This window comes from Chrysochloris asiatica, unplaced genomic scaffold, assembly GCF_000296735.1.
Source record: "Chrysochloris asiatica unplaced genomic scaffold, ChrAsi1.0 scaffold00249, whole genome shotgun sequence".
Taxonomy (NCBI): Eukaryota; Metazoa; Chordata; class Mammalia; order Afrosoricida; family Chrysochloridae; genus Chrysochloris; species Chrysochloris asiatica.
The window spans coordinates 2,031,301-2,054,801 of NW_006408767.1; the positions used below are offsets into that span (position 1 = coordinate 2,031,301).

At 36.1% G+C, this 23,501-nt stretch overlaps 1 protein-coding gene across 1 annotated transcript in view; it reads left to right on the forward strand.

The window, feature by feature from the left end:
* Positions 1-23,501, forward strand: part of KMT2C (lysine (K)-specific methyltransferase 2C) — a 364,954-nt gene that overhangs the window by 173,519 nt on the left and 167,934 nt on the right. Inside the window, exons 7-9 of the mRNA XM_006873669.1 lie at positions 9,341-9,512; positions 12,902-13,016; positions 22,960-23,129. Of these exons, the coding sequence (XP_006873731.1) occupies positions 9,341-9,512; positions 12,902-13,016; positions 22,960-23,129 (457 nt within the window). The remainder of the gene's footprint in view (positions 1-9,340; positions 9,513-12,901; positions 13,017-22,959; positions 23,130-23,501) is intronic.

Below are 23,501 nucleotides of genomic sequence, written 5' to 3' on the forward strand. Positions count from 1 at the left end.
ATCAAATTGTTCTGACTATATAGGGTTTCCAAGGAGTGGCTACTGGTTTTGAACCACCAAACTTGTGGTTAGCAGTCCAGTTATTATGTTGCAGTGCTACACCTTGTTTGGTGAATTAGTTCAATGAGTTCATAGACTAAGAAGATGCTGTCAGTCATTAGAGTTGATTTTGTTTTAGGTGCTGCAATACACTGTACCAACCCAATATTTGTAAACTCTACATTTTACTCAAACTTTTGTTTTCAGTCATGCTGTTGTTGTTGTTGTTGTTAAGTGCCGTCGAGTCGGTATGCTGTAGACCTCAGTAAATAATGTGCAAACTTTTATATGAGTGTTATAAATTGTGAAAATAGATGAATTCATATGCAAACACTTTATATGAATTCATCTATTTTTATATGAAGTCAAATAATTTACTTTATATGAATTTAAATTTAATGTTAGAGGATTTATAACTTAATGACACTGCCTTCTCCTGAAGACAGTATATTTCCTAAGTTACATGGTAGAGGCCGTAACTCATAAAATGATGAAGTATAAGAACTGATGTGAGATGATTGGCCATCCTTTCTGACTCACATAGTGATGAAAGATTCTTGCTGGCAACATAAAACTAAAAGATGTAATGAAATTACTCACACTGTAGCTTGTTCCCCAATAGACTGATGGAAACTATTTGGGAACAATAAAAAATACATGAACATTGTTGTGGTTAAGTGCCATCAAGTTAGTTCTGACTCATAGTGACCCTGTATAGGGTTTCCAAGGAGTGGCTGGTGAGCTTGAACTGCCGATTTTGTGATTCATTCAGACCTTGCAGTCCAGCGCATTAACCCACAGCGCCACACCAGGACTCCACATTATGAGAATAAAAATTTAAGTCATTTAAAATGATTCGTTCGTGGAAAAATTAGGAAAATGGTAAATATGAAAGCACTGATGAGAATTAACTGCAGAGTAAATTATGCTTACTAGAGGTAATCTACAAATTTGTTATCAGAGTTGTCCAGCAGTTAGCACAAAGAGAACACATGTCAGACTTATAGTATATATAGCAAGAATTCATTTGATTCTGAGTTAAGAGGACATTATATATACTATAGTGAAAACTTCTCTAAAAATAGCTACCTTGCCATCTGAGAAACAAATTCTATAGGGCTATTTCTTAGAAACACCCTTCAAAATAAGCCCAATATAGTAAATTCAGTTCCTTGGGGATCTCAGTTAATGCAGTCTAAATACTTAAGTTTCTGACCATAAATCTTAATCCAAGCATCTAATCTAGAGTATATTAAAGATAAAATGGACTAAAGGTCTGCATAAAATGTTTCATAAATATTTTTAGTTATTCTGTGTCAAGGTGCAAGATACTTATGGTTTTTTTAAAATGGGGATATCATAATTCACAGTGAAGCTCTTTCATTAGAAAGAAATCTCATCAAAAAGAGTTTCCGTGAGCAAGGCCATTGTTTTCTTTAGAAAACAAACCGACTGCATTTCCTTCTAGTTGATTCTGACTTATAGTGACCCTGTATGACCCTCTATCATAGGTAAATTGCTGGCTTGGCTTCAGATTTAGTTTTGTGATAATGCAAGGACACACTAACTTTGTCTGCATTTTTTATACTAAATATCCATGTAGCAGCTATAACTGTTATACTTCCTGGATAGTATTCTGCTTATAAATGAAGAGTTGAGTGGCAAGAGGCCAGCCATACAAGATTAAAGGCAGAGCATTCTAGGGAGAGGAATAGCTACTGCACAGGTCATGATGAATCAGGTTAGCATTTTGGATTTTATTATCAGCAATGAAAAGCCTTGCAAGGTTTAAATATGAGAATACTATGTCTCTTAAATTAACACATACACACACAGCACACACATACAACCCTTTTCCCCAAATGTATTAGTTTTCAACACTCAGCTTTAACTCTTTCTGCTTCATTTTAGTTTTTGACTCCAACTTAATTTCTTGTTTGTCTTTTTATCTCTTGACACAAAGTTTTGCTACTTTACTACCACCCTAAATTTTATTGAGCCTTTGGTCTTTCTTTCTTAACAACTTAACTAACAGCTATACAGAAAAGTGTCTTTGGACTACATCTTTGATTTACCTTTTCTTTCTAGAAGCTCCACTTGATAGGCAAATCACCTAGCACAGTGTCCTGCCAGTAGCAGAAACACAGACGATAAGTGTTAAATTGTTCATGTCAGTTATGAGATGTGGTGATTTGATCCATTGTAAATTATATTACTTTGTTGTGTTGTTTTTGTTCTTCATTCTTAGGTACTTTTGTAGACTTTTTTGAAACAGTAATTTTACGTTCCAGTTTAACCACCACATTCCAGTTTAACTATAAGGCACTATGATAAACTCCCTTCCAATTTGAATTCAATGGTTTTGTCTTTGTCTCCATCTCCAAAGGTGTCATTTAGAAAGACCTTCTCTAGAGAAGCAAAACCATCTTATATATGTATAAATATAAAGAAATGTTTATATCAAGGAAATAGCTCACAATTGTAGAGGTGGAAGAGTCCCAAGTTTGGGTCAGATGAATCCAAATTGTGAGACAAGTCCAGCAGACAGGCAGGTAGGCAGGCCTGGCAGGCAGGCAGGCAAATAATAAAGCAGGTTACTAGTTCAAGTCCAAAGAAGATGAGCCAGATGCAAGATCCAGATCCACCAGAAAACAAGCAAGCTTTGCCTGAGTGTCCATTATCGTGGAAGATGGCCACACCCCTGACGAAACATTCTTTCAATTGATTGACTGTTCATAGCCATTCATCACAAAGTTAACTACACTGTATTAGATCTCACCTTGGGAATAACCACATCTCAACTGCCAAACCACTGGGAATCCTGGGGCAGTGTCAAATTGATACAAAATCTTAACTGTCACAGTGTCTTTTTTTTCTACCTCCTTTCTCCTGCCACAACCTTGCTGCCCCACTTCATTTAGCTTTTTTATTCGGTGCCTCTGCTGGCACGTTCCTCTCTGGAACTATGTCTATTTAGCTATTCTTTACTTTCTCTGTCTTTCTAATGGGGGACAGTATTGATCTCTAGGAAAGGCCCTTTGAGCCAAATAGACCCAGATTTAGCTCCTGTTCTTTAAATTCGTACCTTTAGCGTTTCACTTAATCTCTCCTGCTTTTCTAACTGCTAAAGAAAATTTCTACTTAGCTGTTTATTGCTTCAAACTTAATGTGTCCATGGTTTATATGTGTGTGTGTGTGTACACACACATACGTAGGTGAGAGTTTCCAAAAATGTATGGGAAAATGTAATTAAAATTTTTCCTTGACCTTTTTGAAGCCTTCTCCTATGTAATTGATTTCTCACATGACACTAAAGCTGTTCAGTAATATCTTCTCATACATGAGCTCCAAAAAGTTGTTTTAGTGTTTCCATATGTATCTTCTCCCTAATTGGAGAGAAGATCACAACTCACTTATATCTTTTTTTTTTAATTATTATTATTTTTTTATGTTTTTATTGTGAATTGCTTGAATTAATATGAACATTGGTTTTACACTCGTCTTTTCATTACAGTCATTACAGTCTCCTCAGTGCAGCATCATTCAACAGTATTTGCTTCTATTCCCTCTGTATTTTTAGGGGGGATGCGGGGTGTACACAAAAACACTCAGGAATATATAATCGTTTAAACAACCAAAGGGCACACATTCTGCAAGCCTGCCTCCTGGACACCAGCACACATCCTTTCTCATTCCATGATTCTATAGTCTAAAGCTGCTCTATATCTCCAAGTCCTCATCCTTGGCTCCATCTCTGGTATCACTGCTTCTCTGGATAGGGTCCCACATTCTGCTCGTGCTCTTCTCCCTTGATGGTCCTAGGGTCCTCTATTCCTGGTCTATGAGATTAACTACTCCCCACTTTTTGTTACAAAACTTCTACCTTTACAGTTGTTACAGTCGTAGTTAGTCATAACAATTATTCACTATGGAATCATAAGAATCTTATCCCCATCTCCTTTCACCAGACCTGTCTAGACAAGATAAAAACTATTCAGTGGGGATTCTACCTTCCCCCTCACACTTTGAAACTAAACTCCCTCTTGAAAACTTGTAAGCCAGTCATTTTGTGCCTTTATAGCCTGCTCATTTCAGGTGCCAGTGTGTAAGTTGCCCATCCCTATCTGCCCTGTGTACAGAGGAGATGGAATTGAAACTTGATGTGAAGAGTCTTTTCCTCTTTGTTGGTATTTAGAGTAACTACTGCTCTGAGTATAGATCAAGTTCATCAAATTGTAACTTGTTTCCTTTATGAAAAATTGTTTAATCTTCCTCTAGTCGAGTTACGATCATCAAGCCATTGAGGCTAGGTCAAATGGGTGCTGTCTATAAGTTTGGGTGTTCTTGTGCGTCTCCTCTCACTTCATATCAGCTGGGTGCTTCACTCTCAGCTCTAGCCCTCCTTGACTGTGTCCTTGTTCATGGCCTCAGGAGTCTCCAAGTCTCACCACATTCACTTCTCATATCTTTGTACTGTATTTTTTTCTGTTACTAGGAGTCCTCGTGCAGTTCTATGGTCAGTTTGAACTCAAGGTCAGCATTCAAGCTCACCAGCCGCTCCTCAGAAACCCTATACAGGGTCACTGTGGGATCAGAACCTACTCAACAACACTTAGCAATAACAATTTTTATATGTTGTTGTTTTATGCCATTGCATTGATTCTGACTCATAGTGACCCTATGCATAGTTGGGTGTTTTGGTATTAAATTGTGTCACATGGGTAGTTTTTTCAGACTAATTTATTACTAGTGAGTACTAATTTATTACTAGAGTCTTCAGCTGCTCTATCTCTTATCAGACAACGTGACAGTATTGTCATTAAGAAATTACTGGGAACTATTTAGTTGTGGTGCTGTAGAATTAACACTAGACTGCAAAGTCATTTGACTTGCAAGGTCGTTGGTTCAAACTCACCAGCCTCTCCTTGAAAATCCTACACAGGGTCTTTAGCAATAGGAACTGGCTCAACACCACTTAACAAAAACAAAACAAAAATCATAGAATAAAAAGCCATTTTTGCCACAGTATACACAGCTGTCTTGTTACAGAGCTGGCTTTACAGTGCTGTGCAGTAGAAATATAATGTGAGCTATCTGTATAATTTAAACTTTTTGATCATCAAGTTAAGAATAAAAGGGAGCATTTGAAATTAATTATAATATATATACTTCATTCAATTCAAAATATACAAAATATACATATTTCAATGTGTAATAAATATAAAAATTATTAAGATATTTAACTTTTAGGGGGGACTAAGTCTTTGGAATCCTGTGTATATTTTATATGTACAGCACACCTCAGTTCAGACTAACTATATTTCAGGTGCTCCGTGTTGTTGCTGCTATCATTGCTAGGTATTGTCAAATGGATTTTATTATGTACAACAGAAGGCATTGCCTGGTCCTGCAACTAGCTACATGTGAGTGACTATCATCGCTAGTTGGAAGTGTCAAGAGTTACAGACTTTAGAAAGTTTTGCAGAGGATTTTATGTACCCTGCTTGGCAAATTACAACAGAAAGATGAACTGAGTATCTGATAATCAGGGTTAAATATTTGCCACAATTTCTCTAAGTTTTGAAGGTAGACAAAAAGCAAAGACAGTTTTTAAATGTACATAGCTTCAGAGGGTAAATACTGGCATTTTCTTTTAGTATTAAGATAAATAATTTACCCTAATTACGTTATTTTCATCAGAGATGAAGTAATGAAGTAATTTAATGACCCAGTTTTAAATAAATGATTTGTCAAAATGCCTTTCGCTTGAAGTGCCATTTATAAAGATTTAGAAACAAGTACTTAATTTTAAATATGTTTAATAAGGATTGTGCTTCTCCGCTGGGATACACACATACAGTTAAAAAAGACAAGCTCCTTAAATGTTTCACAGGATTGTGTTTGATTATATAGCATAAGAATTTTAGCGTATAATGAAAGGATTATTTAACAATTAAATGGGTCTTTGGGTGTCATAGTATGAGGTGTTTAGGTTATGTGTTTGAGCAGACTTTTGAAGGCCTTTGTACAATGGGTTAGAATATAATGAATGAACAGAATTTCAGACAGAGGGAAACAGATATGCAAGTACAAAACATTGAATCAAGACTATGGTGTCCTATGTGTATGCAGACCAGAAAATAATGGTTCTGTGATTTTGTTGGAAAGGGAAGTGTCTTAATTTCTTGCTGTTGTTGTTCCTAACTTCTTAGTGCTGCTATAACAGAGATACCACAAGTGGGTGACTGGAATAAAGAGAGATTTACAGTTTTTTCCTCATAGTTTAGGAGACTAGAAATTCAAACTCACAGCCCTAGCTATAGGGAAAAGCTTTCTCACTCTGCTCTGGGGAAAGGTCCTAGTCTCTTTTCAGGTTCTATTCCTTGGTTCTTTGACTATTTTCCTGTGTCATGTATCTTCTCCTCCATCTGTGCTTGCTTTTCATTACCTACTCTGCTCTTTATATATTAGAGACTTAAAACATACCTTTCATTACTGATATAGCACCATTAACGTAACAACAAAAAATCTATTTCTACATGGATTGCATCCACAGATATAGGGGATTAGGATTTGCAATACATATTTGAGTGGGGGAGGAGGTACAATTCAATATGTAACAGGAGGTGGTGTAAGGGCCTTTAAATGTTCTTTTCCTTTTAGGTGGAATGGGGCTAGTGATGGATTTTCATTTAAGCAATTAGATGTACATATTTAAGAAATTGCTTTGGATATGCAAAAAATAACTTAAGAGGGGAGGTCAGAACTGTAAGTAGGAATTCCATTAAATAGATACTGTAATTGTCAGGGGAAAAGCATATGGACTTGAACTGTACAAAAGAAGGAAGAAGTACGAAGATGAAAAGAATTGGTGCCTGGGTACTACTACTGACGTCTCTGAAAGGGGCCACATTAGAAAACCCCAGATAGAGCAGGAGAAATTGTGGAACAAAATTCAAATTATAAAAAGGAGACCAGGCTTAATGGAGGAACCCGAGACGATGGCCCTTGGCCACCCTTCAGATTTGGAACAAAACTTAACCTGGTGGCCCAATTTTTAATTAAGCATACATAGGGGGACAACAACACTAGGAAGGTATGCTCACCATGCAAAGGTCAACTTTTCAAGACCAGAAGGACAATCTTTACCTAAGGACAAACAAAGGGAAGGAGGTGGAATGGAAAGAAGAATCACAGGGCAGATAACTGTTGTTACAGGGAGAGGATGGCAGTCATTGAGATGAAACAAAATGTATAATTTGTTGAATGTAAAATTGGTGATATTTTCTGTAAACTTTCACTCAATTCCTAATAAAAAGTTTCATAAGAAGAAAAAGAATTAGTGTCCAATTAGATGTGTTGGTCAGGAAGGACTTGGGAGTCCTTATCCACATAGTTGGAAAAAAATTGAAAATTCTGGTTAAAAGAGATACTGAATTTGAGTATCTTGAGAACTTCTGGCTATTGATATCCAGTAAAGACTTGAAAATAAAGGTTTGGATTTTAGGAAAGAAGTCTGGGCCTGGTGATATAGAATTGTGACTTGTATTAATTTATGACATGGGAATTGATGTGAGCATAAAACTAGAAATAGAAAAGAAGGAACAGAATGCACCGCTCAGGGGCTTAAGCATTTTAAAGGGATTGTAGAGTCCTTGGAAATCCAAATCAGGAGAGACATGCCTTCTTAGGGAAAAAAAAAATATTAATGGAGAGGGTTAGTAATGTAAATGCTGAAAAGTCTAATTGAGGTTAAGACTTAGAAAGTAACTACTGGTTTTTAGCAACAATACGGTCACTGGCGAGTCTTCCGTATGGCGCTGTGGGATAAGCAGTGGACTACTAGCCGCAAGGTTGACAGTTCAAATCTACCAGCTGCTCCTTGAAACCCCTTTAATGGGTCACTATGAGCTGGAACCAACTTGATGGCACTTAACAACAACATGACCACTGGTAGCCTCACCAAAGTGGCTTCAGATGAATGAAATCAAGGGCAGTTTTTGAAGTATAAGTCAAGGGTCCACAAACTACAGCCTGCAGTTCTAGTACATCCAGGGTCTGGTTTTGTACTGCCTCCAAGGTAAGAATGGTTTTTACATTTTTAAAAATACTGCAAACAAAAGCATACAAGAACCCATATGGCCCACAAACCCAAAAATACTTATTATTTGACCTTTTACAGAAGATGTTTTCTGACTCCTGATATAAATGAAAGGAATAGATTACTACTGTGTTTCAAGATGCTTGACTGGGAAAGAAAGAAGATAGCAAGGACTTATAGCCAGAGAGGTATAGATAGTACTATTAAAAAAAACAAAAAAAAGATTCATATTTATCATTTTAAATGATAAATAAACATTTAAAAGGGTAATCAGCTAACCAAACACTTTTGTCAGATATGTTTATATATGTCAGTTAAAACTGTTAAGATTTTCAAATACCTTATTTACCTTCTTATAATATGTGTAAGTTTTACTGTATACCTGGCAAGCCAACTAATCCTATCTGTTTTTGGTTTAGATGGTAAAAGAACTGTTGCTAAATAGTGCCATTTCTGTCTTTTTTTTTTTTTTGGCTATTTCTTTTAATCACATTTGGACATAGATGATGGTCCATAATTACATGAATTTTAATGAATCTAGCAATGGTATAGATGAATACAGAATTAATATATGAAATCTTATATTTGTGTATGATTATGTATCAGCCATCTTAATGTTGTTTCTCGGAGACATTGTCTAGTATTTTAAAAGCCCTATTTGAGTGGAAAAAGTTTGTGTATGTTGTTGGTGTTTAAAAAGCACCTTAATCTAAATGACGTTAGCGTTTCTTAACTTTGTACCTTACCTCATTTTGTTAATTTCAAGTTACATTTAATTCCAAGGAAAATTTTTGCTTTCACACTGCAAAGTGTTAATGGTTGTTGTTTTTTTTTGTTTTTTTTGTTTCCATCTCTTTTTATGTTCTTTTCGGCTAGCATATATTGAGCATTAACTGAGTGGCCTGAATTATCATTGATAATAGGGTTATAAACTTGCAAAAGAATTGTCTATGGTGTCAAGTAAGTGTAGGCAAAAATAATCTTTAAAGTGTATAATTAAATTTTATGTAATTTAGTTTAAACACACCACAATCTTTGTTTTGAGATCTTTACTATGATTGGATGTCAGTATTGTGGATAATTTCAGGTGTTTGAGAGAGTTAACATGCAAATTCCCTTCAAGTCACTTTCAAACTAAAAAGTAGAAAAAAAAAATACTAAATTTTTGTACAATTTCACTGTTTTACTGTTAAATTGTAGCAAAGGAAGATGCAAACTGTGCAGTGTGCGACAGCCCGGGCGACCTCTTAGATCAGTTCTTTTGTACCACTTGTGGTCAGCACTATCATGGGATGTGCCTGGATATAACGGCTACTCCACTAAAACGAGCAGGGTGGCAATGTCCTGAGTGCAAAGTGTGCCAGAACTGCAAGTAAGTTTTCATTTCATCTCAGAAGTCTATGTTGATGGCAATGAAACGACATATGATAGGATGTAAACGATCACATAATTCACAATAAAAACTTTTTTAAAAGGGGACGCAGGGACTTGCCTGATTTGGGAGAAACTTAGTTCCATGTATATGGTGGGGGAGGGGGACGCCTGTATTTTTGTTCTTCACACTGAAATAGCTGAGCAAATTTTTTTTAATTACATAGAATTAAAATTGCTTGTTGTAGAATAATAAGAGTAGAGGTGGAGAAGAAAAAGGGATTGGAAAAGAATGCAGAATAAGATGCTTCTGAGAGCTGTTAACAAAGTTCTCAGAAAGCAGTGAAATCCTGTCTTTTGATAAAAATATAGGCTGATAGTTTAAGGGCTGAGGGAAACTTGAAAATGCTATTCTAAAAAATTGAAACTATATCCAAGCACACAATAAAGAACATTTCTCACCCTTAGAGGGGGAAAAACAAAAGTCTATGTTGAGTCTTCAGGGTTTATGTTAATGAAATACAGGTTGTAAATGTAGCTGTCTATATTCATTCAAACCCATTTTATATCTTAACTTAAAACAATGCTATTGTGTTTACATATAAATGATTTTGAAACAAACCTAAACAAAACGTGTTTTAAGAATTTAAATTCCTCTGGATGTCTTAAAAAGCGAATTTAAATTTACCAAAAAAAGTTTTAAATTAATGTTATTAACTATTTAAAATAAATAAGCATGCAAAAAGTAAGACAGCTTTTTATTTCGAGAGGAGGACTGGAGAGAAAATTTAATAGGAAAATAAAAGTAGTTAAATTAGAGTTAATCCAAAGAATCAACAATGTATTTGAATTTCCATGGAAGCAAGAAGAATTTATGCAGAAACTTATAGTTTAAACACACATGTATCTGAAAGAAAGTTACCTTTGATAGAATCTTGTTGTTGTTGTCGTTAAATGCAATTGAGTTGGATCCGACTCATAGCAATGCTGTATAGGGTTTCCAAGGAGTGGCTGGTGCGTTTGAATCTCCAACTTTACAGTTTAAACTGAACTTTCAGTCTAGTACATTATCCTACAGCGCCATATCAGGACTCCTTGATAGAGAGCCTAGTCACCATCATTCTAAAACCAAGTATTTACATGTTTTTAATGGGGTTATCTTTTCCTTTATTTCATCCCTTGGTCATTTCTCCAGTGTTTCCTTTGGTTTTGTTTTCTCTCTTCATGCTACTAATTATAATTAGCATGATAATCTAGGAATTTTACCAGTATCTTTAAGGAGCATCCTATACAGGGTGGGTATGGATCTGAACCAACTTGATGGCACTGAACAACAACAAGAGCATAGTGAGTTTTGAGTTGGGCTGCTAGCCATAAGGTCAGCAGTTTGAATCTCCCAGCTGCTCCACAGGAGAAAGACGAAGTTTTCTGCTCCTGTGAAGATTCATAGCGTTGTAAACCCTATACATATGAGGTGGAACCAACTTCCAGAACTATAACTAACAGCAGCAGCAGCAGCAGCATCTTTCTTTAACAGCTTTCTAATTGTTTACAAACTGAGAGTTTTTGTGACCAAGAGAGTTATGCCCAACACTGCCATGATCAGTCTTTTATTGCTTAGTGAATTTGATAATAAATATCTATATCTTAGAATTGTATGGAATAAATAGGCCCATTTACCTTCATAGGAGCTCTGGTAGCCTAGCGAGTATGAGTTGGGCTGCTAACCTCAAGGTCAGCAGTTTGAAACTACCAGCTGTTCTGAGGGAGAAAGATGAGGCTTTCTGCTCCTGTAAAGACTTGTAGCCTCAAAAAAACGCTTTACAGGGTCGCTGTGATTCAGAACTGACTCCAGGGTACACCACCACCATATACCTTCAAATATTGGTAAAAAGTAAAGACATTATCAGTATACCTTTATTTTATACCTTGTGTCTGCATTCAGTTTCTTGGAAAGGATTAAGACAGCATGGAGAAAGAATATTCTCCAAGAAGAATAAAGAGAGAGAAAATACTCAGTTTTGTGTTTAGAATTTGTTGAATTTAATAAGAACTGACTATTAGTGGTGGTTCAGTGCTGTGGAGTTAGTCCTATCTCATAGTAACCCTGTATAGGGTTTCTGACGCTGTAAATCTTGAGGGGAGCAGAAAGCCTCATCTTCCTTCTGCTGAGCAGCTCATCGTTTAGAACTGCTGACCTTGAGGTTAGCAGCCCTGTTTGTAACCACTAAGCTACCAGAGCTCTTTAAAAACTTACTTAAGAAATGACTACAGGCCAAATAACCTGTCTTCCTTTTAACTTCTAATTACCCGTAGGTTCTTTGTAGAGGCTCTGTTCTTAACTCCTCTTGTATTCCCTGTTTTTTTTTGTTGTTGTTGTTGTTGTTTTTTTTTTTTTTGGTTGGTTGGTTGGATTTTTGTTTTTTTCCTTTTTCTTGAATTCTTAGTATCTGGAAGTGATTATGCTAATAGCCAAAAATAGGGCAGGAATCCAATCTTTGGGATAGATGAGCGTTTAGGAAAGGTTTTAGATTTTATTACAATTCATAATAATGACAAGTGTATTAGTGTTAATACATATTTATTTAATACCTATTATTTAATCGATAGATTGTTCTGGTAGCGTAGTGGGTTATGAATTATACTTACTACTAAATGCAAGGTCAGCAGTTCGAATGTGCCAGCAGAAAGATGAGACTTTCTGCTCCCGTGAAGATTCACAGTCTTGGGTACCCTATACAGGGTCCCTATGAGTGGAACTGACTCAGTAGCACACAACCCTACCATTTAATATATCCTCTAAACTCTTGAAGTAGCATTGTATTTAGTTCTCACAGCAATCTTAGATGATTATTCCCATTTTATAACTGAGACTTAGCTTATATCTAAGTGTCCCAGAGTTGCACAGCAAGGAAATAATCTGAATGTAAATACAGGCTTGATACCCAATCTGATCTTCTTTTCATATTACAATATCTTTTCAATCCACAGTGCCAACATTTGTTCTGTGGCTAATTTCCATGCTGCTGCTGCTGCATGCCATGCAGCTTTGCTTAATAGTTCCTTCCCCAAGAAAGGATGGGTTTCAGATGTCTTACAAGGACTGATGAAATGGGTGCATCTTGCCATAACCCCACCTCTGCAGGGATCCTAAATGACTAAAGCAAGTTAACTACACATGCACATTAATCATACTCTTTTAGGCACTTTAGGAAGATACCTTTCTCATCCTCTGAGGGGTTACCTTTATTATAATTTGTGCAGAATCAAAAGATACAGTAAATTATTTATGATCTTTGTAGTTCCCAGAATAATTTCTTTTCTTGGCTACCTAAGTTATAAAACATAAGTTTACAGATAAGATATCATTAATACTATCTTATTTTTTAGACAATCGGGAGAAGATAGCAAGATGCTGGTGTGTGATACGTGTGACAAAGGGTATCATACTTTTTGTCTTCAACCAGTTATGAAATCTGTACCAACAAATGGCTGGAAATGCAAAGTAAGTTGTTTAGTTTTTAAGAAAAATGTCATTTATATGTTTTATATAGAGGAATTAATCTAATACCTACTCAAAATATTACCATAAATATTTTTAAAGTAGCTTTATTGTAATATAATTGATATACAATAAGGTGCACATATATGAAGTCTATAATTTGACACATGTATACTCACTCATGGAACCATCATTGCTATCAAATGATGGACATATCCTACATATCCAAAAGTTTCCTGTTCCCTTGTTATAATCCTTACTGTACAACTGTCCACCTTCCATCCTTGCCATCTTAGGCAATCTATTTTCTATCACTGCAGTTTACATTTTCTAGAAATTCATATAAATGACATCATACAGTGTGTACTATTTTTGGAGTTGGTTTCTATAACCCAGTATAATTATTTTGTGCTTCATCCTATTGTTGGGTATGAGGAAACTTCAGAAAGTTTGTGGACAAATGAAATTAAAAGTAGAATTTTTTCATGAACTTTTTGAAGCCCCTTCATACATCAGTAGTGATTTTATTCTTTATTCTTGAATAGTAGAGGTATCACCATTTGTTTACTGAATCACCTGTCAATTAACATTTGAGCTGTTTCCAGTTTGGAGCTATTATAAATAATGCTGCCATGAGTTTATAACTAACAGTTGTATGGTAGGTACTTCATGTCTTGTAAATTGCTTTTTAATGATTTATCTTTTATTTCCCCAGTAATCTTCTGAAAAAGATGGTTCCATGAGGGAAGTGAAACAGATTTTTTAAAGGCCCATTAATTTATAGTCCATAGATAAAATATATTATCATTTTGATTGATTAGCTTTTAGGTTCCTTATTTTTTTATTCATGTATTTATCTGGGCATACACTGATGTGTAAATATATTTGGCATTATATATGCAGCTTTTGTATGTCCTCTCCCACTGCTCTCTGAGGGTAATTCTAAGTAAGTGATTTTGAGTTAGATATTTATTTTTCAAATGCTGCCAAAACTTTCTCCTGGTTTTTAGATTTGAACAAGATCTGTAGACATATTTCCCTTTTCTTTTTTGTAGTTTAAGACTTTCTGTTTGATGGGACACATTTTAAGATCTGTTTTTAGTTACTTTTAATTTTTTCTCATTACTCTTTTAGTCAGTGATTTGACCTTCCATCTACCTTTGTATCTTCAATTTTGTGACTTTGAGCTGTTCCTTGCTGGCCTCTTTATGTTACATGAGGAATTTACTGAGGCTCTGTTAAACTCTGAATTTTAGAGGTTAGTTGACCTATTTACTGGGGCAAAGGTTGTATAGTGTTAGTAACAGTAAAGAGAGTCCTGGTGGTGGTCATGGTTAAGCACTTAACTACTGGCAAAAAGTTGGTGAACATGCCCAGCAGTTCCTAAGAAAGACTTGGTAATTTGCTTCCATAAAGACCCTTTGGGTCAGTTCTACACTGTCAGAAGGGGTCACTGTGAGCCAGAACTATATAGTACCAAACAAGAAGAAGGAAGGAAGGATAGATTTTAGAATGATATACACAAAGTATTTAAGGTATTAAAATGACAGTAGAAGGTAAAATAAAGTTTACCTTAATTCTCATCAGACTCAATAAAAATATGTTTCTGTATGAACAATATTTACTATCACCCTTCTTTCAATGTTCTCTAAAAGAACTTATTCATAATGTAGCCCATGTGTTTCTTTTGGAAGCCACACCTTTATAAGTAAACTAAAAAATTCTCAATTGAGAGCAGGTGAGGGGGGCCTAGTTGTTAAATTGTGCAAGTTTGTGTATTTCTGCAAGCATAATAGGACTTAAATTCAGGTTTCGTGTTTCATAATCTTGAATGTCAGTTGAATTTTATATTAATTTTTAAATGAGCATTTTCATGAAAATTTTGAAATTCTTAGAAAACCTGTGGTCTTACTGCATTGTCACATTCCATCACCATTGGCTTTGCTGCCCTTGACCTCAGTTTCCCCTACTATTTATTGACTCCATTTGCTGTTTTGTCACCTTCATTTCCTCCATGGATTTAGTATTAAAAGGGACACTGGACAACTAACAGCAAACCCACGAGCCTTTTCTTGGAAACCCTATTTAGGGTCTATCCCTGTGAGTCTGAATGCACTGCATGGCACTTAACTCACAACAAAGGGTGGAGTAGAGTGCTGGAGATGTCTTTGGATAACTTCCTGGCTTAAGTTTCCAGGATAATAGGCTCTGAGGTGATCTCCAGTGCATTTGCTCTGGAGCTGCAAAGGGTGTAGAGGCTTTGGGAAAGGGGAAGGCTGCAGTGCTGGCCTAGGGAGTCAGTGCCTTATGTGCCCCCCAGGTCCAGAGGAGTTCTATGGTTCTCCAAAGGTATATGGCCTCATTAGGAGAGTCAAGCACCTGGGAATGGTATGCGATGGAAGGGAATGGGAGATGATGCCAAGGAACCCAGGAGCACCTGAGCTCATGATCCGCCCTGTTCCCACCACCTTTAGTAAGGACTGGCACCTGAAATGGAAAACTAAACTACAAAGTTATAGGCAGCCCCCACGCTTTCTATTCTGCATCTGGCTTCGGGTGGGCCTTTACTATAGGAATGGGAAATAGCTTCTCACCTGGAGGACAAAGAGCTTCTGGGTAACAGTACTTTCTGGAATGGCCACTGGGAGGAGGGACGGGAAGGAACGAAAAGCTGACATGGCCTCTTGCCCTACCTTCTCAGGTAGTTCCAGTTCACTGCTCTCCATAAGAGGTGGGTTTTTGTGTTGTCTTTCTCACTTTATCTTTGGGATAAGGAAAAAAAAAAGTTTTTGATATAGTTGGTAATTCTGCTGTTAAAGTTTCTATACTTATGCATCTCTACTTCAACAGTACCTCTTGTCTTTTTTCTGAAGTCAGAAAATTCCTAGTTTGATTTTTTTCCTAAGACAAAGAATACTTAAGATTACAAATCTACCTTTGGTTATGGGTTTGGCTGCATCCAGATAATATTGTATTTGTGATGTTTACCTGATGAATAGTAACTATTCATCTTTCATTTTCTTTATAGGTTATGCTTACAGATGTTAATTTCTGGTTTAATTGTATTTAATCAGTAATTTTCAAATTTCAGCCAATAATTTATTATGCTTGAAACACACTATGTGTATATATACAAAGTTGTTTTTTAAAAAGTCCGTGAAAATACAGAATTAAAAGTTAATGGAATTTTTCCAAAACGTTTTAACTCTCCCTCATGTGTGTGTTCGTTCACGCACACATGTGTACATTTATTTTTAAATCAGATTTAGGCTTATAGAAAAAGTTCACAAGAAGTACAGAGGGTTCCTATAGTGTACTATTTCCTTCTGCCCAGTAAATTCTTTTTTTATTTTAAAGGGGCAGCATTTGTGCTTATAAAACTTATTTAAAGAAATTTTTCTCATTGTTTTTTTGACTAGTTGATTCATTAGAATCAGCACTGGGCTGGGAACCACAAGGTCAGTGGTTCAAACCTTCCAGTCGCTCTTTGGAAACCCTGTACAAGATCGCTATGCGTCTGAACCAACTCAGCAGCACTTTAACAACAATGGGGTTTCTGACATTTTATCCTTTTATTTTACATGTATATGCATGTGTGAATATACATTTGCAATCTTTTTTTTTTTTTTTTTAAACAAAAATCTTATTTTGTAATTGTTATCTAGCATGCAGGAGTTCTGATGTGGCACTTATAAAACTGGTTTTAAACTGCAAGATTCAAGTTCATCAGCCACTCGGCTGACACCCTATACAAGGTTGCTGTGAGTCAGAACCGACTTCACGGCACTTAACAACAAATCTAGCAAGTAGACCGGTAGGCCAGGGCAGTGTTAATATATTGCATATTTTATCAATGTAAAACGACTATATTCCATGTAATGTGAATTTTTTTTTAAATAAATATGGTCATGATTGGTTTTAACCTTTTAATATTTTTTTATTTGGGGTCCCTCTGTTAAATATATCCTTGGAAAATGAAACTATTTATATTGATAATTGTAATTGAAATGCTAAGATATTGTAAGGTAATTTTTTGTTTTGATTTCCTTTTTTTTATTCCTTTTATTTCTTACAGTGATATATATAGTTCAGAATCTTTTTCCATGAATTCTAAGAGCTCTGGTAGCGTAGTGGTTACGAATTGGGCTGCGGGCTGGAAGGTCAGCAGTTCGAAACTACCAGCTGTTCCGCGGGAGATAAATGAGGCTTTCTGCTCCCATAAAGATTTACAGCCTCGGAAACCCTGTACAGGGTCACTATTAGTCAGAACCGATTCCACAGCACATAACAACAACAACATCATAAATTTAGTGTTCTTTGTCATGATAAAATTAACTCTAGCCTATATAAACGTTGGAGTCCTGGTATGGCACTGTGGGTTAATGTGTCATACTGCAAAGCTGTTTGAGCTGCAAGGTCAGTGGTTCAAGCTCACCAGCTGTTCCTCGGAAACTCTATACAGGGTGGCTGTGGGTTGGAATCGACGCGATGGCACTTCACAACAACAACAGTCACCCTTCATTCTTGCAGCCTTGTTTATGATACTTTAAAAGAGAGCTGTAACTATCCTAAGAATTTGGTTTGGTATAATGTTTGTTATGTGCTTCAGTTTTTACCCTGGAAGGATATCTTCATAATTCTTTGAGCTTATGACATCACAGAAGAAAAACCTTCCTTAAAAACAAAAAACCAAAAAATAGATTACAATCATTTCTGCTTCAAAGTTATGGGATGTTTCCTTCGTTGAATTTTTTCCTGGATATGTCTCATGATATATAGTTGATTCTGACTTACAGCCTCCCTGCATAGGCCTCCTGGTGTGAGGCTGTAGAATCAGCTCTGAACTTTGAACCACAAGGTCTACAGTTCAAACCCACCCACCAGCTGCTCCTCAGAAACTCTTTACAGGTTCACTGTGAATCCTAACCAACTTGATGATACTTAACAACAACATAGGATATCTGAATCTTTTTAAATTTTGTGGGAACAGAAAGCCTTGACTTTCTTACGTGGATTGGCTCAATGGCTCAAACTGTGGGCTTTGTATTTCACAGTCCAGTACTTATCATATGGAGCCACTAGGCTCCTATAGTTCATAATAGATCTGTATTTATGTTAGTAGCTTCTAATGTGAATTAATTTTGCCTGAAATTGTTGACTACTGCCATTCTCTAATCAGGTCTACAGCAGCTTCAAAAAGTGTGTAGAAAAATTCCGTTATCTTTTAATTTTTCCACAAACTTTTTTAACCCCTTGTATTTAAAGGGTTAGAGAAGTGTTTCATCTTTAATTTGTTTTGTACACCCATGTTTTCTAGTCTTTATAGTCTTAGTAAGAACTAGATGTAGTTGATTATTTTCTTTATTATGTTACATTTTTCGTTATTTTGAAAGTTTCTCAGGTTTCTTGGAGTACATATTGAGGTTGTTTTTTGCTTTCTCTTTGGTTTGCTCTCTTCCTCATTTGCTGTCTACAGTCATCTGCTCTTTCAGATTGACAACATAATTCTTAATATTGCTGATGAACCTACTGGATAGTTACTTTGGTTTTTTCTTTAATGGAAATAGTGTAATAGTTTAAAGCTTAGGCTCTAAAGTTAAATTTCAGCCCTTCCAATTATCAAGTATATATATGATCTTTGGCAACCGACTTCCCTAAGCCAGTTTCCTCTGTGTACTATAAGCACTTGACCTCAGGGTTGGTTTGAATCACAAGATCGGCAATTCAAACTCACCACCTGCTCCTTGGAAAATCCTATAAGGGTCTTTATGGGTCTAAACCAACTTGATGATACTTAACAACAACTACTACGTAACTATGTTAATGGAACTGACCTCACAGGGATATGAGATGAAACATATAATGCCAACCCAAAGTAAGTACTCAAATAATCACCTTGGATTTTTCCATAGGAAGGCTTGTCTTTGAGAACTCTGAAGCATTATCTCGTTGCTGTTCTTTCACTTTCTTAGTCATTTTTTAAAAAATGTTTTATTGTGAATTATGTGATAGTTTACATGGGAGAACATTAGCTTTACATGCATCCTATCGTATAATCATTTCATTTCCATGGTTACAATACCCTCCATGCATCATCATTCAACCAAAGGGTATACCCTGCAAGCCTGCCCCCTGGTCATCAGCACACTGCTCCATCTCTCCATGTCATTGTCTACGCCTCCATCTCTGGCGTCACTGTTTCTCTGGGTAGGGTCCTGTACTCCGCTCTTCTGACTTTCTGTAGTGTTTAGTTATAATTTGTTCATTAATTAAGCTTACATTTGCAAGCTTTGACACACTATGATGAATGCAGGGCCGGTGAGTATGCCCTCAAGAAGGTGTGAGTCTAGTCTTTTTGTTTAGTTTTGCTTTTCCTCTTGAACCATTTAAGGGTTAGTTATTTTGTACCATTTTGTACCAAAATAATTTAGTGCGTATTTCCTAATGTTAGCACTAGTCTTATATAACCACAGTACCCTTTTCAACTAAATAAATTTACTTTAATACATGCTTTCATCTACCTTACTATTCATTTGCAAATTTATCAGTTGATTTGTCTAAATTTTTATATAGCAGTTTCTCCACACTCCCCAACCCATATAGGCTCCACGCTCTGGATATTCAATTTAGTTGCTGTGTCTTTTGCCTCCTTTAATAGGGAAAATTTCCAAGCTGTTTTCTCTTTTTTTCGGGGGGCAGGGGTCAGTGTGACTTTTGTCACCACACCTTTTTGTTTTTAGTAGGCTATTCCTTACTTTGTGTTTACCTGACATGTTATTAGATTGAGGGTAAAACATTTTTTGGCCAGAATACTACATAATGATAATGTGTCCTTTCAGAGTAGCACATCTGGATGCCTATAGTGCACGTCCCTCCCTCATAGGTGGTGTACATTCTGATTGCCTAATAAAGCTGTGGCCAAATTTCTCCATTGTTTATTTTCCCCTCCTCCTTTATATATCTAAAGAAGCACACTGTAGGGAGACAATGTAAGGCAATAGCAATACCTCACTACTCAGCAAAATTCTCTCCTAGATTTTAGAAACCATTGCCTGACTGAATTTTTACGTATTGTTTGCATATTATTTCCTAATTCCAATACTCCCTCCACATTCTACTGTAAGGAAGAGCCCTCTCCTCCACATGTTAAAATTATTTATTTTTGGTGTTACGGATAATGATTCATGAATTCCTATTATTTGAATGATTTGTAAATTATTACTTGTTTTTGTGTTCAAATTGTCCCTTATTTGGCCACTGGTAGCCCATTCAGGTGTAGTGCCATAGGATAATGTACTGGACTATAAGGTCAGTGGTTCAAACTCACCAGCTGCTCCTTGAAAACACTATACAGTGTCCTTATGAATCAGAACTGACTAGATGGCACTTAACAAGAACAATAGGCCATTCAGTGGAGCTCAGGTGGTGCAATGATTAAACACTCAACTGCTAATCAAAAGGTTGGTGATTGATGGCTCTGAGAAAGAAAGACTTGGTGATCTGCTTCTGTAAATAATCCAGCCAACAAAACCCTACGGCACAATTCTACTCTGTCAGGGAATCACTATGAGTCAGAATGGACCCCATGGCACCCAAGAACAACTACAGCCCGTTCAAACTGACTCCTGTGTCCCAGTGATACACACTGGAACGGGTGGGGAGCAATTTATTGCTTTTAGCTTACCAAATATTCCAAGCTCATCTTTTGCCTCCCCTGCCCAGCCCTGGAATCATTTCTCTTTTGAATAAGTAGCAGAGGTTCCTTTAATGGGATGGGCAGTGGGTGCTAAGTATAGCAAATGCATGCTTGAGTATTCACTTATACATATACATGTTGTTCTTTGCTGTCAAGTTGGTTCTGATTCATAGCAACCCTATATAAGGTTTCCAAGGAGCAGCTGGTAGGTTTGAACTGCCATACTTGCAGTTAGCAGTCCGGTGCTTATTCTCCGGTTCTCTCTTCAGAGTTTTTTCTTTGCATATTTTTCCTTTTTGTTCTTTATTTTTCTGTATGAACTTTAGCATTAGTTTATCTAGTTGTGTGAAAACCTTCATTGGGCTTTTAATAAATATTTGGATTGTATTAGTTTTATAAAATAAATTCTCCCTAATTTAAGTCTTTCTGGTAAGACAGCCTAACCAAGAACAGGGATACCTTTCCATTTATTAAGTTTTGTCATAGTGTCTTTGAGAAATACTTTATAATTTCTTTGTATAGGGATTTGACTGTTTCTTATTCTTAAATATTTTGTCTGTAGTACTACTCTTATGTTTGTTTTTCTCATTCATCAACCCCTTTGTTTTTGTGTTAAGTGCCGTGGAGTCATTTCCAACCCATAGTGAGCCAGTATACGGTTTCTGAGGAGTGACCTTGAACCACCAACCTTGAAATTCAGACAGGCTTTGCAGTCCAGTGCACTAACCCACAGCACCACCCCAGGACTCCATATGATTTGTGTACAGGAATTCTACTGATTTTTTTCCCATGCTAATTGTATATTCTGCTACTTTTTTCTTCTATTGCTTTAATTATGTGATTCGCTTTCTAGTGTTTCCCAAGTATTAATCAGAATTTTGTTTCATTCTTTTTCATTTTCTTATGCCTCAAATTGTTTATTTCCATTGACTCCAGAAGCATGTTAAATCATTGTGGAGACCATAGTAGGCATATTTGCCTTTCTTCCTAACCATAAGTGGTAGTACTTCTAGGGTTTCTCCATTAAATTTAATAAATAAGATGCTAGCATTAGGATAAAGAAATTTACTTTTTATCACACTAAAATACTCATTCATCTGTATTTTTTTTCTCAAGGATTTTTTTACAAGACTTTTTCACCAGCTGTTGAATTTTTTTTTTTTTTTCTTCCTCGTAACTATTAGGAGTCCTGGCAATGCTGTGGGATAAAGCACTGAACTGCAAAGTTGGTTTGACCCACAAGGTCGGTGGTTCAAACCCACCAGCTGCTCTTTAGACACCCTGTTGAAGGTCGCTGTGAGTCTGATCTGACTCGACAGCGCTTAACAACAACAAGAAAATACCTATTAATATGTTAAATTAATAGATTTTCTAATACCTAACCCTCCATGCATTTCTGGCATAAATCCCATTTTCTGAAGGTAGTATTGCAGTCTGTTAGCTAATATTTTTATTCAGGATTTATATGTCCATATTTATTTTGTGTCAGTATTCATGCTCATTCTCCTTTTAAGTGAATACTTCATTCATATCAACCTCACGGTTCATCAAAAGATGAAATTACTTTTATTGGCATTTTAGATTGAGAGGTTGAGCCAAATAATGAGAGCCCCACAGTTTATCAGGCTAGCACATAGGCACTTAAAAGGATTTTGGCTGACTTTTGGCAGCCTTGCACTTCATAAACAGTTCCACTTTGATGAATAATCAGTCCCCTCTTCATTCTTAAAAAATAGAGGAGTCATTGAATTTGAGTGTGGATTGATTGTTTTCACAATTTCAAATACCAAGTAATTTGTCATGTGTGATGGTAACTTCTTCAGTACAAGGTACTGTTTTTAGCTCCTAATTTACTGAGAAGCTGTTGGACTATCCTAACAGCTCCATTTTGTGTTTTGCACTAGTGAGTTGAGTAGACTTACTTTGTAAAAGCTGTTTCCTGATTCCTGAATATGCTTTGTTTTTGAAGTTAGGCTTGCTGTGTTCTTGGTTTTTTTCTTTCCCATAGATGGATTCCTGAATGTTATCGATCTTACTTACATTTTTCTGGAAGTTTTAGTGTGAATTGCATGAGGTCACATCACACATTTCAAAGCAATTCCCCTCCCCCCAAAAAAATACACACCCTAAGTGAATGTGTTAAACATTAGAGCTAATATGCAATTCAGTGGTGTCATTGTTGGCTTTAGAAAGGTTTCCATCAGAACTGCAATAACAAATTATTTTGTTTTTCATTTTTCTGATGTTCAGAATTGCAGAATATGTGTAGAGTGTGGCACACGATCTACTTCTCAGTGGCACCATAACTGCCTACTATGTGACAGTTGTTACCGAGAACAGGATAACTTTTGCCCTTTTTGTGGGAAGTGCTACCATCCAGAATTTCAAGAAGACATGCTTCATTGTAATATGTGTAAAAGGTAAGAAATGCAGGCAATCCATAAAAGCATTTTGTGGTTTCTTTTATCCATATGATCACTTACCCTACCATGTACACCTCTGGACTCCAAACTTTACTATCCGAATAGTCCCTTTTAGTATTGACTGCTAGTATAGATAGAATTAAATTGTGTTTTTGTGGGTCTGAAAGGCATAAGGAAAATGAATGAGCAAAAGCAAAAACAATAGAAATAAGCATGAAGAGAACAAAGATAAAGGGAAATACTTTTAAAATGTGCACTTTAAATGGTTTTCAAAAATGCCAAAACTGTTTTAGAGTTTTTGCCGTTTACCAACTCGTGTGACCTTTGGCCTCCTTCCGTAAAAACTAACTTGAATTTCAATTATATATT